The sequence below is a fragment of the Cinclus cinclus genome, chromosome 1 (genome assembly GCF_963662255.1).
Source record: "Cinclus cinclus chromosome 1, bCinCin1.1, whole genome shotgun sequence".
Lineage (NCBI taxonomy): Eukaryota > Metazoa > Chordata > Aves > Passeriformes > Cinclidae > Cinclus > Cinclus cinclus.
In genome coordinates, this window is record NC_085046.1 from 31,433,147 (window position 1) to 31,452,106 (window position 18,960).

The following is an 18,960-nucleotide window of genomic DNA, read 5'->3' on the forward strand; positions in this document are numbered from 1 at the left end:
ATATTACTCCAACTTTTTGAGTATTCCTGCTTTACTAGTCTCCAATTATTTCAGTTACTAAGTAAGCTTCACACATTAACATGTTAAAGACTAGATGACATCGGCATTTCAGAGAAAAAAAATAAAACTTCTTTTCCTTAGCTAGACTGACGTCAAAACTAACCATGCAAAAATGTGGACAGCAGAAAATGGGTGGAAAAAGCTTTTTACAGTATTTTCTTTCCATCAGCAGTTACACCCATCAAGTGCTGCACCAGCCACCTTTCCCCATTATCACACAGGCAACTTCATCGAACTACTTGGAGAACTGCCTCTTCCCAAGGACCTCACTGCTAGACACAACATCTGTCCACCAGAAAAAAAAAAAAAAAAAATGCCTCCAAGGTAGCATGTCTGAACAAGTTTACAAATTAGGCTGGCATTTCTCTATTTTGTTTGCATATCAGAAAAAAAACAAAACAAAACAAAAACTTACAAGGCGTAATAGATCCCTGTTAGCATTTGCACCATGAATTCAGATGAAACTGGAATCCTACTGTTGACTCCCTTGTACTTTCTCACTTGTTGGCGAGGATATCCACAGACACAAATTCTAAAGAAATACATTTGTCATTAGTAAATAATGTGGAACCACCTTTGTGGTTTATGTACTTTCAATACTTCACCAGTACTGATCAGTTTTTAGAAGCCCTGAGCTACTTCTAAAAATGCAAGAAAGACATACAAAACAACATTCTTGTGATGAGAGACTTAGTAACTGCCCAGATGCAAAACATCTGGATTTACAACTTGAGAGCAGCACAAAATATTTTGTGCTGTAATTTTCACATTTACAATCCATGTTTGTAACTTAAGAAAGAGATAAAAATTGAGTTAGACTTACTAGAACAAAAACCCCCTAAATTCCACATTGCTCAAACCAATTAAAGGAGTTATTCTGTATGTCCAAACAGCAGAATATAGATTCCACCACATCCAAAAAGGATACTCACTGGAAGATTTTTGGGGCTTCTCACACATATTTCCCATATTTTAACATGCTGTCTATTCTAAAATGCTGTCAGGGTAAGATTTTCAGTAAGCAGAGAAACATGAATGACAAAACCAGTCAGGAATGAAGAACAATGAAAGAAGTTAAATTGTACAGCATTAAATAATTCAGTATCCAAACATTCAACATTATGAAATAGAAAGACTTGCTTGCACCTACTGGTAACCTGCTTAGGGTTTTCTTCAGATGCTTTAAAAATCATTTATTCCAAATACAATCAAAACCTAATCAAGCAGAATAAGCAACAGCAGTATCCTTTCCACAATCCTTAGCTTCTAAGTATTTTTACTTCATATTTTAGAGCAGTTTATCTAACAAAGATCTTGCAATTACTCTTGTAAATACTGCCATGTGCCCCAGACTCTAAAGTCTCCTGGCTTCTTTGAAGAGAAGGAAATCTAACAGGCATCCATTATCATGCTTTAGTTGTGAGAGAAGCCTCGGAACTATCCTAGAAAAAAGTTCCTGCAGCTGACTTCTCAGTCTCTTGTGTTTCCTGGGTTAAGGAGAGCATTCGAATTTTTCCCTTAACATAGAGTATACTTTTGAAAATCCAGAGAAAAACACGTTTACTGCACATTTCTGTTCTTTGAAAAAAGATATTGATTAAAAAAAAAAAGAAGACACTGTAATTAAAGCTGAGATAGGCCTTTGCTTTGTTTTGAGGTCAGGAGGGGTGTGTTGGAGTTATTTTGGTTTTTTGAAGCAACAGCTGATTTTGGAAATGCTCCATGCATCTATATAAATGGATATATTACTAGTTTCAACACCTGCTGTAGTCACAAGAAAGTTTCAACCTGCACAGCATCTGAATTTATTTAGCAAACCTGCAATGCAATATATACCACACCTCTAAAAAGCACTTCTGGTTTTCTTTAGTTAACACAACTGCAACTACTGTTATTAAAAAACAACAGCTCCCTCTGACTTCTCCTCTTAAAGGAGAAACTTAGCCCACATATAAGCCAGGTTATTGCTCCCCATTTTGAGATCTGAACCCAAAGTTACGTAAGAGATACTTTAAAAGCAAATAATGCAGATGCAAACATCTATAAGAAGAAGTCAAGTTTAAAAGTGGCCTTTAAGAACTCAAAGCGTGTTTATATAAAAAAAAAGTGCAAACTGACTGCATTTCAAGCTAGAAATGCCATTCTAAGAGCAAGTAAACAACCTACAGAAATTACCTTGAACAAATTTGACACAATGACTGAAGAGACATTGCAGGCATGTAGCTTAAGGCAGCATTGTAACAGAGCAGAAGGAAAGTCAGCACTTCAAACCTGGGATTTGAAAGAAACATTGGCATTCCATTACCAACTTTATTTTTTAAAAGAAAACAAATTTACAGGGAAATTTTTAAGAGTTATTTGAACAGATCTGGCATTGTATTTCAATGCAGTTGACAACTGAGTAACCTTCTCCTCTACATCTAGTAACATGCCCTGCTGATCTTTCTGCATCTACATTTACATGTGTTTAGAAACAAAAAAGCACATGACCAAACACAACATACACCTATCCTCCTTCAGTCTGCAACTATACTAAAAATTAGGTGCCCAGACCCACTATGGACACTCAAGCAATATCCCATGACATGATTTCACCTGTTCTGGGCTGTCAGCATCTCCCTCTGAGGATGAGGTCCGCTGTACACAACCCTGGACAAACCGTGCTGCGACAAAGCTCCTTCAGTGAGAGCCATGGAGCCAATGCTGGAAGGCTAAAGGGAAAAAAGGGTCATTCAGAGCATGTCCACCTCAATCTTGCTAGAATGCAAGTGAAAATGGTCAGCAATAAGCATCGCCATATTTATGCATGAATTTTCAACAGGATTAATGTTATCTGATTGTTTAGATGTAATCTGTCCATGTTACAGCAGATAAGATATAAAGCTTCAGAAAAGAAAAGGCATAGCTGCTGCATGGGTATTATGCAATTATGACTATTCCACCTTGAAAAGGCCTCAGAGATGAGTTAGCAGTACTCAGAAATCTCAGAAGTATGTTCCTCTGTCATCATACAACATGTGAAAACTACTTTTCACTTTTGTTCTTTACAAACAGGCCCCCGAAGTATACTGCCCTGCTCAGTCAGGAATTTCACTTTGTAGGTGCCACTTACTTCATGATAGACCGAGGGTTTGGACAAAGATGGAATTGTGAAACTCAGCACTTTGCTATGTCCCTCTTTGTCAACTATCTCCTGAAAAAGACAGTAGATACCAATGGTTACACTGTACTACAGAAAACAGACATCCTAAAATGTTTAATACTATTTATTATAGGGACTGATAGGGATACTATAAAAATCCAAGCTGCAAGATAGAAATTATCTCTCTATTTACTTTCTATGACAGCACATTTTGTTTGCTTATAAAAACTCTTCAAACAACTTAGCCAAGGGCACATCTATTTGCATGCATAATCCACCTTAAAAACACTAACAGAAACCATCATGCTTAAAAGAGCATTATCTTTTTTTAATTATACACTATTTGCTAATGGTGAAGGTTAACAATCAACAATTCTGTTCTGAAAACTATTAACTATCGAGTAATCACTCCACAAGTAATTTGTTTCGGAAACATTACAACTCTGGAATGACTGCAGCCTCATATGGTTTGACAGCAGCAGACCACAGCATTTGCAAAAGACTGCAAGCCCGATAGCTCTCCCAATGGAATTAAAAGAAGCATGGATGCAAAGCTTTAGAGAAGCTACCTTCCTGAAAAACACCACCACAGCAGTAGCTGGCAGACTTCCTGCTCCTGTAAGTTAACAGAAGACTAACGGGTAAGGCAAAACAAGACGTGGTTTTGAACCACAGAAGAGCACTGGAGTATTTCAAATAGTAAACTTTTAAAGATCCAAAGCAGACTTGACCAAAACAAACACCACACACCAGATATTATTTTTCCCTAAATTTCAGCAGCTGACTTCGTATATCCAGAAGTAATAATTAGTGAGAAGTTTCAGTGTCTCCTAACACCCATGTTTTGGAAGGCTGAAGGTCTAACTTCACATAGTAATTATTAAAACACCAGCCTTAAAATAAAATATGAAGCGGTAAAGGAAGACTGATAAGGATCAAAAGGCCACAAAGAGCTGCTCCTTCTGAAAAGCTGCACAGCTCCTTCACTCTCCACATAAACCACTGATAGTTTAATTTTTAATATTGTTCCTGCATCAAAGTGGAAAACATATTCCTCAATACACAGGAGAACAGGAAAGAAAATGGCTACATCTAAACTTCTAAATTCTAAAAATATTAATATTTGTATTCTCATTATAATCAGGTTTGTTATTAAGTTTCAGGAGTACATTTCAAGATCCAAAGTGTATTAAAATATCCCCTGAAAACTACAGCTAGGAAAGCAAAAAAATTTAACTGCATGCACTACCACTGTTCATCCCTAAGCTGAAGGCAGAACATACCAGTTCATGATCTCAAGGTTCAGCCACAATAATTCCACACCCCTCACAATGTAGCCAATTTAAAATTACTCTGAGCAGTATTTCTCATTTTCCTTCAGTAAGAAACTGCAGGACTCCTACTGAACATTTAAAGTTTCCAAAAGTCCACTGTACATATTTACACAGTAATTACTATTTATATTAGTCTTTGTATTTCCTCTTGGTTTTGAAAACAAAGCAGTTAGTTAAAGAGAAAATAAGTATCTAAGCAGGCCACCTACTACCTTTTCCACCTGTATACTAAAGAACAATACTGTCTTGATTGTTTCAGTTATGAATTTTATGTAGTACCAACAGCTGGTAAGAAATCACCATGAGTACGGTAGACTGTTTTACCATAAGTAATTCCTTATGTCTTAAAGCAAAATGGGGAAAAAAGTTCCCAAAAGTCATGCTGATCTACAGCTTACTACAGAAGCTTGCTGTGAAATTCTTATGACCCCAGGCATCTGGAGATGGAAAGCCAAGTTACTAATTGAGGAAGAAACTGTTCACAGCTAAGAGAGGATGTTACCAGACTGGTTTCAAGCTTAACTGTAAATGTACTCTCTTCTGGAAGAAAAGCAAGCGATTACAGCCACATCCATGAACCATTTAAAATTACTTCATCAAGGATATGGAGTGAATTGCCTTAAGGCATAAGGTAAGACCAAATGCTTTTCAGGAATGCTGTTCTTGTCAGATACAACTAAGCATACAGAAAAGGCAGGAAGCCTGCTCTCTGCCTCAAGAGGAGCAGAACATAAGGGTGTAGGTCTTTTAAATTAGACTCCTGGGTGAAAGAGACATTTTCACTCGCATGATGAAGACACCTATGATTATTTCTAGGAGACAGATAGCAGCTGCCTTCTCCAGATTTTCAGAATGAAGAGCCTTGAAGTTCATCCCTATTTTGCTTCACAAAAAGCCTTCCTAAAACAACCAGAAAAAACTACACAGACAAGAATCCCAACAGATCTAATAAAACACTAAGAACTTTAAAATAGCCATAAAAAGACTAAAATATACTGCTTTTAAGGATTCATTATTAATTCTGTTCTTCAAAGCACAGATTTAGCAACAAACAGGATATTTTCATTAAAAGTATTTTTTAAATGTCAAGGTTATTTCAAAATGGACGCCTTTAACTTCTCAAACCTAAGCAAGTTGTTCAGCAGTCAAGTACTAGTTGAAAGTAATTTTTTTTTTGTGGTTTTAGTCCAGATAGTCAAAATACCCCAGAAAATATGAGCAACAATGCTAAAAGCAGTGCCTCAAAAAGTTTTCAAGCAGAATGTGAGCTTCATCACCATAACAAGAAATAAGTAACAAAAAATTCAAGAACCACAGAAAGAGGAGAGGAAATATTGATCAAAGAATCAAAGTTCACGTTGGAAATTGCTGACAGGCACCAATTTGAAGAGTTGAGACTGAAATAATCATTTCAATTCTAAAACAAAATGTTGAAATACAAACCAAGTTATAAACTCCTAGGAGAAGAGCCTCTATGCACCCACTGCTCTGCAAATCTCTGCTGGCTGAGACAGCAAGATAGCACCACATCAGTTCTGGCAGAAACTGCAGCGTAAACCGTAGCAATTGTTCCTCTCCACTGCGATAGAACTCAAAGAGCTGATGGCAAACTGGCTCCAGAAGCTGAAATTACAAGTTACAATCATGAATGAATAAAACATTACAAAAATCTGCAACTTTGTCAGGATCAATCATTTAGCCAAAACTGTAAACTGATAAAAATGATATTTTAGTTATTAGGGCACTGACTGATACAATAGCTGCTCAAGTCACCTTACACACTTTCAGGCCCATAACATACTTTTGGAGGATAAAAGTAGAGCCATTCATCCTACACGAACAAAAAAACTCCAATGGCTGTTTTTCCTCATTTTTGGCTCACTTCCTCCAGCCTCAAAGGCAAAAAATATAGGATAGCTACACATACCTCACACCTCTCTATGTCTCTAATATACAGGTAAAGTACCTGAACAAAAGGTCTTGTTATTCTACAACTCCAACAGCGTACACAAAATGAAGCTAGAAGCTTTACCCACCTAGTGAGAAGAGCTGTAACACTTCAAGTCCACCTATTACAAAAACTTAGTACACAGTAGAATTAGTTTAATTTTCCCACTCTCATTAAAATCTCCTAGGAGCTTCAATGTATTTATACATTTGAGACAGAAATGGGAAGCCTCAAGAGTAATTTTAGAAACAAATTTGTTGAGCTAATACAAATGGATGTAAAACATTGAACTGGAAGTAATACAGTGAGCTAGATCAGTGTAAGTTAAAAAAGATTTTAAAACAATAAAGCTATCAGCCTGCACTGTGTTCCTGGATTTAATGTGCTTTCTTGTGCTACCACCTACTTCTGCTATAAGGATGAAACATTGTGTTAACCACCACAATGTGTCAATGTATGGAAATGACAAGATTTCCTAATTTTCTCCAATTAGAAAATATTGTCAAAAATAGCAAGCACTTTGAAAGCCAGCTGACTGAATTCAGTTCTGCTACTTCTCTAAGTCACAACTTCAGTTTTAATAGAGTAAGTTTTCAGAAAAATCAGAAAGCCAATTCTATATTCATCCCATTATTGAAGCAAAGGAGACAAAATCACCAGGGAGACCATGCTAGAAAAATACCTGCTTTCTTTCCTAAGCTTTTCCTCCTGAACACAAAAAATGTCAACATTTCTCACCTCACAAAGTTACTTCTGAAACTGAAAGATCTTATCATATTTGAGTTCTTTTTAAAGAAGCAATCGGGGACAATCTGATCCATTCTAAAAAAGAGGAACTTTTCTCTTCTGAGCGATATGGCTTCACTTTGGAAAAATCATCTCTGAAAAATCTACAGTAAAGGCAAAAAAGCTATGCCAAACTAAACTAGTCAGTTTTAAGAACAGTACAGCAAAGATCCTTCCAGAAAACTTCACCAGCAGAACTGCATTCCATCTTCAGCTTACATTTTTCACACAATTTTAATCCTTCCCATAATGAAGAATCAGTTCTGAATGATGCGCTTGAACTTTAAAAGGCACATAAATAGCTGTGACAGGTATCCATGTTTACCTCATTATCTCACTTGAGACAGCTTTGTATCGGCACATTTAAATGCATAATCACTACAAAACCATATTTTCTTCCTCAAAATGCCACCACATGCTACAACCTAATATCAGAACACACTAATGACAGCTGCTGTTTCAAGATATCATTTTGAACTAAACAGTTCTAAAAGGTATCTAGACTGAGACATTTTCTAATGCTGGAACAGAAAATGTCCAAGCAATTTCATCCCTCTTCCATTTAAGCTGCATCCAAGCATGTTAGACACCCTAAACAGTTGCTATCTCCTGATGCAAATGCCCATTTGGCTCCTATCTAAAAAGACAGCAAGAATGTTTTTAAGTAAAAGGCAAAACATTTTCAATCTCTGAAAAAAAACCCCATCATATACTTATTTAATTATTTTTTTTTACCATTGGAAGTCTTTAGTGAATTATAAGTCCTTTAACTCTTCACTTCTTTTGGACTGTCCTTCCATTAAACTACATTCTTCACCCAGCAGTGGACCAGGAACCTCAAAAGTAACTAACAAAGTCTTTACTAACACAGGAACTATGAAGTGGATGTTAAACAAGTAGTTAATTTATCTTACAAATGGCTAACTAATTTTTCGGAAAAGCAAACATGAACCAGAAGAAAATGCAGTTACAGATGCAAATACCCATAATCACTTTACAAATGCTTAAAAAAACCTCACATCCATCCTGCAAAACAAGATTAATCACAATTTTACAGAAGCGGTAATTATTGCAAATACATATATTCAAAGGTGCACAGATGGGGCTGTTTGTCCATTTTTAAACTCAGCAGTATTTGTAGTGTTCCCCTTTGCATCACACCTGTGAGATAAGAGAGGACAGCACATACCCTTGACAGTACAGCAAGCTACATTACACAATGCAGCTAACAGATCTCAAATAGCAGTTAAAAGATAATACAAACAGCAGTTAAAAAGAAAAGTAATTATTTTCACAATGTGGAAAAGCTCCAAGTAGCCTCTCCCACAAAGCAACAGCTACTTGGAGAACAATCCAAAAAAGATTTTAGGACTTTTTCTCAAAGCAGCACAGCACGCAGTGCCAGCACTAGCTTTTCATTTCAATTTGAAGTCTCACCAACAGGAAATCTTCAATATCTTCTCCCTGGAATTATCCCAACAACCTTTCCAAGCAGAAGTTGCAGCAGCACCCTGCTACTAAGGCCCCTGAGGAGCCCAGTGATAATCAGAAGTAGTAAGATATTAAAGAATATATAAAAGTATTAATTAGGCTATCAACAGGGCGACTCGTCAGATTAATTTACATTTTGATAAGAATTCTGAAGACCAGACAGGCTTGACTCAGTAGCTGGAATGACTCAGAATGCCTTTCTGAGCAGCAAATTAAAATTACATTTGTTCTTTGCTGGACGACCTGGGAGTTTCACTATCAGCATTCTCTCTAAAAGCATATATACTGAAAGCATTTTATCCTCTGACCTTTAGTACTGGCATAAACTCAAACCTTGGGAAGATGCCTTATTTCTTGGTCTTTTCAGAAGAATTAAGGATTTGGTGCAATTTAAAAATCATGCACAAAAGGATTTCCGGATGGTAGAAAGCTTTTAACAACACAAAATTAAACCCAGATCAGGATGTTCTGACCACACCTGGACATGTTAAAACAAGGGCAGTCCTGGGATAGGGAATCTTCTCAGTGCAGATACTGAGAAAACCTGTCCCACTTCCCCACAATTTTTTTTCTTATTTTGCCCTCATTTCAGTAAAGCTGTATCCACTCCATAAATCCATGTCTTTGTATCGAAGGCATTTCAAACAACAAAAAACCTGAAACCTAAGCAACAATTTAAGGATGACTGACCTATCTACTTTTTCTCTCTTGCATTGTAATGGACAAGCTTATGACACAAAGAGACCTACATTCAAGTGATAATTACAGAAAGAATTCGTTCAGACACAAACATCTTTTCAATTCCTTAGTGTATTTCTCAATTCTACATCCAACTCCTGAAGTCCATAAATGTGACCTACAAGCTTAGCTATGATCAGTAGTTTACAAAACTTACAATTTCTTTTCTGTGTCATTGCTAAGAACAAACTTTCTGAAGGAGACTTTTCATCAATTAACTAGCATGCAAGGTCTTGGTTTCATTCTGCCTGTGTTATGTCAGACATTTTGGGTTAGAGACCCAAAATACTCACTTCACTCTGTGGCTCTTGAATTACTTTGTAAAGAGATGAAATCAAAGCAGTCTTGTCTTTCAAGCTGGTAGCATAGCTGGATATGGATGCTTCTGGCAATGTCTGAAATAAAAATATTGTAAGCAATTTCTATCATTAAAATGTAACAGCTATTTCAACAACAATTTTCCATTACAAGTCACTGTTGATCAGAGCTTACTACAAACTAAAACTTGTTTCACAAAAAATCTTCACATTTCCAGACCGTTGCCAGAAGACACACCGCACTTGATCATTTTGCAATTTCATACAGAATGTAACAATAGTGGATGGGAAATTGATAAAAAACAAGTTACAAAAAAAAAATGCAACCACCACTGAAATTTCTGTGAAATGTCAGCCCTGTAAAACTTCTACAGTTTTCAGATTCATACTTCATAGGAGTCACCAAGACCAACTGTACCCAGGTAGTGAACACTATTACCAGATACAGTATTGCTCTGGAAAAACACAAATACCACTTGATGCAAATTCCTGCTCCTCTCCAACACTAAACATATTTTCTGCCAGTATTAAAAAAGGTAAAAATTTTATCTTTAACCCTTTAGGAGAGGTGCATTTAAATGTACATAATTCTTACAGTAATTCTTATCTCCAGTCCTTCAAAGGACTCCATTCTGCAGACAGGAAAACATATTTCAAGTGTATCTAAGCACAGCAGGAGCAAAACCTATAGTCATGTCTGGTACTCAAACCAATAAAATCATTCATCTATGATACACATTTTCACTGCTCTCTGTCAGGAAGTATGTCACCCCAAAGAGGCAACAAAAAAAATCCTTTCAGGCAGACATTTGTGTTCATCACATGATCTCAGCAAAACCCAAGGCTACTATCTTTCATTTTCTACAGGTTGCAAGCACTCCTGCATACTTCATCAGCAGTGATCCAAACACTTCTGGCTAAATATCAGAGAGTGTATTACCTTGAACTCTGATAACCACTCCTCCACAACCCCAGAATCCACAGCTAACATCTTCCAACATCTGCTTCAAAACCTTCAGCCTGAAAGAATAAACAAGCATGGTTTGTGAATACTCCAGTTACTGCATTGATGACAATTAAATCTCTGTGAATATTTAAAGAATCTTATAATGCTCACATTTGTATACATTTTACATGCTGACTTTTATTGTACTTCCCTTATGCAGGCTGCTGGAAGCATTAAACTCAGAGGAGTCTTCCCATAAAGCTGTTTAATAAATTGCAACTATGTATTCCATGGGAAGCTCAGTAACTCAAAGATTTTCAGAAATGGCATTCTGAAAACAGAAAATATTACCTCCTCAATTTCAATTTATTTTTCAGCTTACAAAACTCAAGAGGCAACTGTATGGACTCACTGAAGAGAAACTACTATTTAGGTTTTTCCAAGTCAACTGCTATTCCCAGCTTGGAAAAGGTCACTGTAATAAAGGCGGATGGAAAACCTTTCAGTCCTCCCCCACCATGGCAACTGCAAGACAATGAGCCTGCTGCCCCAGCATGGAGCTGAGACACACTGCCCAGCCCCACATTCTGCCCAGTCTCACACAGAAAGAGGTCATCAGCAGCAGGACTTGAACAAGGAGATCCAGGGCAGCTACTGAAATTAATTTCTGATTTCTCTTCCATTTTGAGAAATCACTTAAAAAAAATTGTCCCTTGGAGCAGCTTATTCTGACACAAAGACTAATATATCATTAAGATACAAAACTACTAAAAGTTAAAAGAGCATGCGGTTAGCTTATCCAAACTGTACCCATGGACTTCAACCAGTGACAAAATCAAATACTCATCCGAGGACAGAATTAACACTGTCCTGGTGAAATGTTCAGTTATGGGAGATATCCCATCAAGTTTTACTTCGCCAGTTTAAAATTAGTTTTAAAGTATTGATATCCAAGTATGGGCTTGTCTGTGAATGACAAGCAAGGAAAAGATGGGAAGTAAGAACTGCCTTTTAGAACACAAGCACAAATACCCTGTTCTGAAATCCAGATATAAGTAGAGCATAAGCAGACTATCTATATACAGTGTATTTTGAGAACCCTAAACAGAGAAGAACCAGATACAGTAACAGCAAGAGCTCACTATAACCTGCCAAAAGCAAGGGGAGTGGAGAAAGCCTAAGCTTAAATAAGGCTTTAAGCAGCAACCAAGATCTTTCAATGCACAAAGTTACTGTTAACACATGAATGGCGAAAGGAATTAAATTGAATCTTGTCCAGCCGTTTTATTTTACGAATCATTTTAATACACAATAATATCGTAAGGCAACCTCTCCTCACTGTCATGATTATTAAATAACAGACTGGGACAGGAGAAATCATGGGGAACCAGCTGTGCAATGTCCCCTCACAACCCTAAAAGGACACACAAGTCTGCATAAAGCTTACAAAACATTGCCTTTGGAGGATGAAAGGACAACAGCGAAGGGCCCAGAAAGCATAAGCATTTAACTTCTGGAGACCAGACCACTGCCATGGCTGGATATGGGCTCTTCAATGATTGTGGGGGAGAAAAGCTGCCCTTTATCTGGGAGAGCAGCCCCATGGTTGCTCAGCCTCACTGCGAATGATGAGACAGCTGGGAGCTTATGGGTCACAGATGAGAGGGCAGAACAACATGGGTGACATTATGGCAGGTGTTTGCTACTCATCACCTGAGCAAGACAAAACACACGAAGCCCTCTTCCTATACAGAAGAAGAAGCCTCACATCACAGGCATCTAGTCTTCACACAGAACACAAACCCTCTTATCTCCTGGAGGGGAAACAGAAGAGGGAACAAGTGCATTGATCATCACTTCTGAAACGGGACTGAGGAGCCAAAGGCAGGTTCTGCTGAACATCCTAATTACAAACATGGAAAAACTGGCTAGTGATGTCAAGGGCAGACACAGCTGCAACAACCATGACAAAGCAGATCACAGGATCCCAGTAAGAAGGATCAAAGCAAGGAGGAGGATCAAGAATGTTCTAGAATGGTTCATGGGCTTTTGCAAAAATAGCAGCAACAGGACAGCTAGGGCTCCATGACTGAATTAGCAGGGGATCTTCTGAGAGAAGATACAGAAATGGCCAAGGTACTCACTGTCACCTTTGCTTCCGTTGTTACCAGCAAGAGCAGCCCCCAGGAACCCTGGATCTCAGAGCACAGAAAAATGCCTCAAGTGCCAGAGTGGCTGAGGAATCACCATCTGTGGAGATGTTGAAAACCCAGTTTGGTAAGATCCTGAGCAACCAGACACCTGTTTCAATTTTCACTATTTTGTACAAAGGAGGTTGGACTTCATCCAAGACCCATTTAAACCTCATCCATTCTCTCATCTTGTATCAAGGAAGAAATGGGAAGGATTACCATGAAAAATATTAATTTAGCTAAATACCAAGTCTTTCTGATTAGCACTTACACCCTCTGAAGGTACAGCAATGAAAATACAGAGGAGCAGCCCCTGAATGCCCAGCACAGGCTGTGTGTGTGTGAAGTGAGGCTTTTAAGCACAATACCATGTGCTAACAAATACAAAGACTAGTCCTACTACAACTACCTTGCCAGCTCCTACAGAATCCCACAATTTACTAGCCCTACTTTCAATCCCATGTAGGTGGACGAAGGCTGTTGCAGTGTCTCATGCTTCAGCACAGCTGACAATAGTAACCACTCTCTACTGAGCCCCATTAACAGCATAAATACCCGTCCTAATACTGATTGCTCAAAGCAAAAATCCCATTATTTAGAAAAGCCAAGAGGAGTCTTGGATACAGCAAGCCCATAGTTGATACAACATTTATCTAAGAGACTCATTTTTTTCTCATGCTTCTCTAGTGATCCATCATTATTTTCAGATTAAAGGTTCCCCGAGATCAGAGGTTTCATTTGACCAGTAAAAACAGTAAGAGCATCTTTGGCTGGCATTATCCACTGGAATAAGATTTCAAGTTTTTATGACTAATTTTATGACTAAGTACTTAAAGATTACTTTTTTTTTTTTTTTTGCAAAAGCACAAATTTGAAATGACATTTATAAAAAAGAAAGAGGACAATTTTTTTTGCTGATCAGATCTTTTATATTTATTTTTAAAATAGCAGAGGCATTCAATTGGGGGAATATACATACATGGGATAGACTGTCCTTATTTTACCTTCATGCTTAAAAAAAAAAATCCATATATATCTGCTTAAACCACAGCAGTACACATTTGAGTATCATAAATAAGAACTCAACTTTACAAATATTTTCCATGAAGACAAGGATTATGTGTTCAATTAATGTTCACCAAAAGGAAAAAAAAAAAAAAACCAACAAAAACTTTAATTCCACATATCAGCTGTGTGGGATCTATTTAAACAGGCAGACAACTTACTGCTTTACTGAGGGTTGCCTCATTTTGTCCTAGTTAAATAACAGATCAAGTTGGACTGGCATAATATTTAGACAGAGTTGGAAAACCCTAGACTATTCCAAAAGGATTAACAAGTTTCAGTTAACAACACAATTTTCTCCTGAAGCCCACAAATTTATTTTTTTTAAAAGTAACTTTAGAATGGGATTTTTAACACTTAGTGCACCAAAATAGGGCTTAATTTATAGCATCTGTTAACCTTTTACAGAAAAAAGAAAATGACCCAGAGGATTAAAAAAGCATGCCTTAATTACAGCTTTGTTTCAGTGGATATAACTGCAAGATATAGGCCACTGTAAGCATGAGATGTCCCAGTCACTACAGAATTAAAGCAACATCAAATGGGTAAAATAAATACCTGCTACTTTGAGGATAAAAAAGAGGGGAGAAAAAAAGTAAAATTGCATTAAGAATGTACTTTATAAATACCAAAACTGTAACGGAAATTCAAATAACACAGCAAACACGGCACAGCATTTTTCCCAAAAAAATAATCTTGTTTTAAGGTACATCAGGGTGCAATTCTCTTTAAATGAACATTTTTTTCTTGGTCTCTTTCTACTAAGTGCTTGCAATGATTTCAAATGAGTGGAGTTTGATAATTTCTTTAAAAACAATTTTTGTCACCACAAATCAAACAATACTTTGATTAAATGTGAAGAGCATCTTTAAATATCCCAACACTCCTTGTTCATTTGGATGTCCTGATGAAGACTGTTGCAGGAAAGAAGTCTCAATTATTTAAACACAACAAAACTACTTGTGATGCAGCTCAGTAACAGCCATGTGGTTCAGCACTGTTGAATTTTTATTAGACACATATATATTCTTAGTTTGTCTCACAAATGAAGTAAAGCTAGTTTAGGTGACACTCTTGCATTGCAGGTCTTCATATCTGCCACATGAAAGAAGGCACAGCTTATGCAGTCTAGCTAACACATGGCTAATTGTCTAAGTTTATATGGCTAATATAACCTGTATTCTTGTGCCTTGTGACTTAAAAGCACTTTGGAGTACTTTCCACAAGACACTCAGCCCGGATTAGCAGCCAAAGACAGGGTTTATAATAAATAATTATTAACAAGTTCCCAAGTCCTAAGCAGTCTCTGACAGCCGCTCATTGGTCTTGCTCTATTCTAACAATATAAGTGTCCTTTCTTTGGAGATACCAATTTTTGTTTTGTTTCAAGCTCAGTAGTACAACTTGAATAAGACACCAAGGAAAATTATCTGACAAAAGTAAGTCTCATTTAGAAGAGACTTCTACGAAATCCCTAAAAGGGTAACATCCCCCCCCACATACACACACCCTTTACAGCAAAATACATCAGGAACTTACTGAATTTCCTGTTTTTAATAGAGAAGGGAGAAAAAGTTACTAGGCACTGAGTTGGTGGAGGGCCAGCCAAGTCAAATTAAGACATGTTCTCTGGCAAACTTACTAATGCATACAGCTACTTAAATAGCTCTAGATTTTCATACCTGTCACACAAAACTTTAATATAATATCATCAAATTATGTCTTTGAGTGAAATCACAGACAACGCACGCACAGATTTTTCTTTTAAAACAAATTCTCACAATAGGTGGCTTTCTTGCTCTTTACAAGCTACGCAGCGATTGCAGAATTCATCCACAGAATGCATGTGTGTAAATGAAACTGGGATTAAGTACAAGGAGGCTGGACTTGGATAAAGAATGAATGCTTGAGTTCTGCAGAACTGACCTTCTTAGACCACAGTATTAGATATTTGCTAGGGAAAGTCACAGAGCTGGAAAAAACAAAACCAGGAGCCAATAACTGCTCAAGTCTCATCCTCTGGGAATTGCTGGAAGAGGAGAATAAGAATAAACAGTGTCTTTACCTAATCTGTAAAGTATCTGCTTGGTAGTCTGTATTATTTGCTTTTAAAAAACCCAAAAAAATAGCTTAAGGGAAACATGGAACAGAAAGTTAAGCTACTTATGAACCATCAGCCAAATCTGTCAACTCATTCCTGAATACAAACAAAGTAAACTTGTGAGCATTCCATTAGGATGCATCAGACCCATTAGGGATCCAGACCCTAGTAAATGTTCATCTGCTCCACAGTAGTCTAAACACTGAAATAGGGATGGGCCGATTAGGACTCAACTTTTTTCCCTTTTGAAGTGATACAAGAAATATTAAAAACCTTTTAGTCAGCTCTATTGATTCATCAAGTTCATTTGCACAGTCCACACTTAAAGTCACACTGCTGAACCCCTTTTTCTCTTTTGTCTCAGAGCCAAAGGCACAATCCTTGGTAAGCCACAGAACAGGAAAGAGCACTCGGCAAGCATATTCTTGATTCAATTGCCAAAGAAGGGAATATATTTTCCTGATGTTAATGCACAACTAATTTCAGTGATACAATGATCTGTTAATTTTCTATACAATTTTGAATATGACAAAGCTGCTCTGTTCAGACACTTGTAGGTACTATAACAGACAGCAAAACACTTGAACTCTCTTGAGAAAAGAAACAGATGCTACTGTGGACTCCAAAAGCCACTCTGACAGGTTTCAGAAACCACAAAGGTCAGGTCTGACTTCTTGATATTTTTCAAACTTCCACAAAGAAACAAGCACTCCATTGTGCTAAGCCTGAAACAGTCACATGCTCTATTCAAATATACAACTGCAAACAGTGCTCAGAGACTAGGTATCAAATATTCTCTGATTGCCATCTTCACCTAAAAACAAGACAGCTATGCCACAGCAGGCATCACTGACCTAGGCTCAAGCAAATTCCTAAAATGAGAGATGGTTATTTAGCATCTTCTAACAAGAGAAATAACAAGTTTTAAGCTGCCACTAGAGGTTGACAGGCTCAAAACTAACATGAATTACCAATAACAACGTAGGAAGGAAGCGTGCATTGAAGTCTGAGTACACGAGCTTTACATAAATGCACAGAAAAAATCCCCATCTCGACATATGTATGGAAAAATCTAGCCAGAGCCACTAAATATATAAGTACTTTAGTTCAGAAAGCTGGAGTCAAAGGCTGCTCTCCCAAGCACACTCTTCCAGTTTTCTCTCTGTTCCTTTCTTGGCCCCTAGGAACAGCCACTGCAGGACAGTAAGGTTTCAGAAATTCTTGTCTGGTTCACTGTGGTCATTCTGCAGTCTTCTGCACAATACAGTAGTGAACACACAAGGATAACTGTTCTGAACATTTGTTTCCAGTGGTTTGTAAAGATTACTGAACCTTAGGAAGTGAAACTGCAGTCAATTTTAATTTCATCTTGCCAAGGGCATTATTCAGTTTTGCTTCCTATTTTCCCATCCCCTCTGTGAGTGATAGAAGTAACCTTAGATAGAAGCTCTTTTATCTAAAGCTTACACTTTATTTCACAATGTGGAACATCAGCCTTAAGGAGTCAGGAGTCAATGGACTCTTCCATGATACAGAGTTAAATAAGATTTCCCAATCCTGTGGACATATCCTGTGCTTCTTGAACAATTTACACTTGGGATATGACAAAGTGATAGATATTTGCCCACCAAAAGGAAAAGTTCTCCTGAATGATACCCATGATTTTTTTAAAAAAATGACAGATCTATTAATATTCAGCCACAGATTACATACCTCAATTCAGTTTTGATGCCAGCAATTAAGGAAAAAAATAGTCTATAAAAGCAACCATACATGAACTAGACCATACAGCAACTATAAATAACTGTCTTAAATGCATTTGTTTCTTGTGCAAAGCACCCAGTACCACAGAACACTGGAGTTTTCTGGGCTGTAAAGCATCAAATACTTGATGTATCAAACTATAACGCAGTCTTCTACAACCTTTCAATTCTGTCAAGAGGGTGGGAAAAAAAAAAAACAAAAACCAACAAACCTATGGTTGAGGTCATGAAACCACAAGGCCATTTACATTGCTGGTAAACAGTCACATGGGCACACATGACCCAAAACATTCATGATGAAACCTTTCTAAAAAGTCTCAAGCAGAAGGTAAGACCCCTAACAGCACAGGTTTTTGAAGATTTTAATCCTGATCTTTGACTCCTGGCAAATTTATTTCCTCAATTCCAGAGTAGCAATCAATTACAAACCACATTTGTACTCAACTAACCTTGTATTCACCCTTTACTACTAAGGGGAAATGTCTTCCAAGACAACCAAATCACTCATGACAGTCAAACAAGTGACCAGGATAGAGATATGAGACTACAATCACTGATATACTCCCTTGAATTTATACAAGCCATAGTAAACCAGCTCTATATTGTTTAAGCAGGAGAAAAGCAGCCCTAACAGTACAATGACAAAATGAAGCAAGAGGAAATAACTTCCACAGCTTGAATTTTACTTTTTCATTGTCCTCTACTACTTCTTCATTGCTACCTTTTTTAATCCTGCTTTACTATTTCTTCCCTGCTGCCTACTGCACAAATGCACACTACATCTGCCTTACTGATAACCATAGTCAGTCAAAACTAACCACCTGTAAGTCAGCTCATGCCACTCACACCCCACTCTCTGGCATGCAGAATCCCTACTCTTTCAACCTATTTCATCTTGAGTATATCCTCAAATGTTAGCTTTTCTATCATCTGTAATTCATCAATAGTTTCATTATAGGGAAATAAAGTAAGATTTATTACTTTCAAAGCAGTTTGTTTAGCAGCTGAAATATACTTGCTTCCTCTTTTATTTCATGCAAACATTACTGTTTGCATCTTATTGATTCTTTAAGAAAG

At 37.2% G+C, this 18,960-nt stretch overlaps 1 protein-coding gene across 2 annotated transcripts in view; it reads right to left on the minus strand.

The window, feature by feature from the left end:
* Positions 1–18,960, minus strand: part of HYCC1 (hyccin PI4KA lipid kinase complex subunit 1) — a 42,925-nt gene that overhangs the window by 12,641 nt on the left and 11,324 nt on the right. The window contains exons 2-9 of one of the 2 annotated variants that reach the window (XM_062508286.1): positions 12,907–13,012; positions 10,757–10,836; positions 9,793–9,894; positions 5,980–6,159; positions 3,173–3,253; positions 2,656–2,771; positions 2,236–2,331; positions 476–592 (exon numbers count right to left, since the gene is read on the minus strand). In XM_062508286.1, the coding sequence (XP_062364270.1) occupies positions 476–592; positions 2,236–2,331; positions 2,656–2,771; positions 3,173–3,253; positions 5,980–6,159; positions 9,793–9,894; positions 10,757–10,807 (743 nt within the window). In that variant the 5' untranslated portion in view covers positions 10,808–10,836; positions 12,907–13,012. Of the gene's footprint in view, positions 1–475; positions 593–2,235; positions 2,332–2,655; positions 2,772–3,172; positions 3,254–5,979; positions 6,160–9,792; positions 9,895–10,756; positions 10,837–12,906; positions 13,013–18,960 lie in introns of those variants that run through there. The other variant, XM_062508295.1, reaches the window with a different exon arrangement.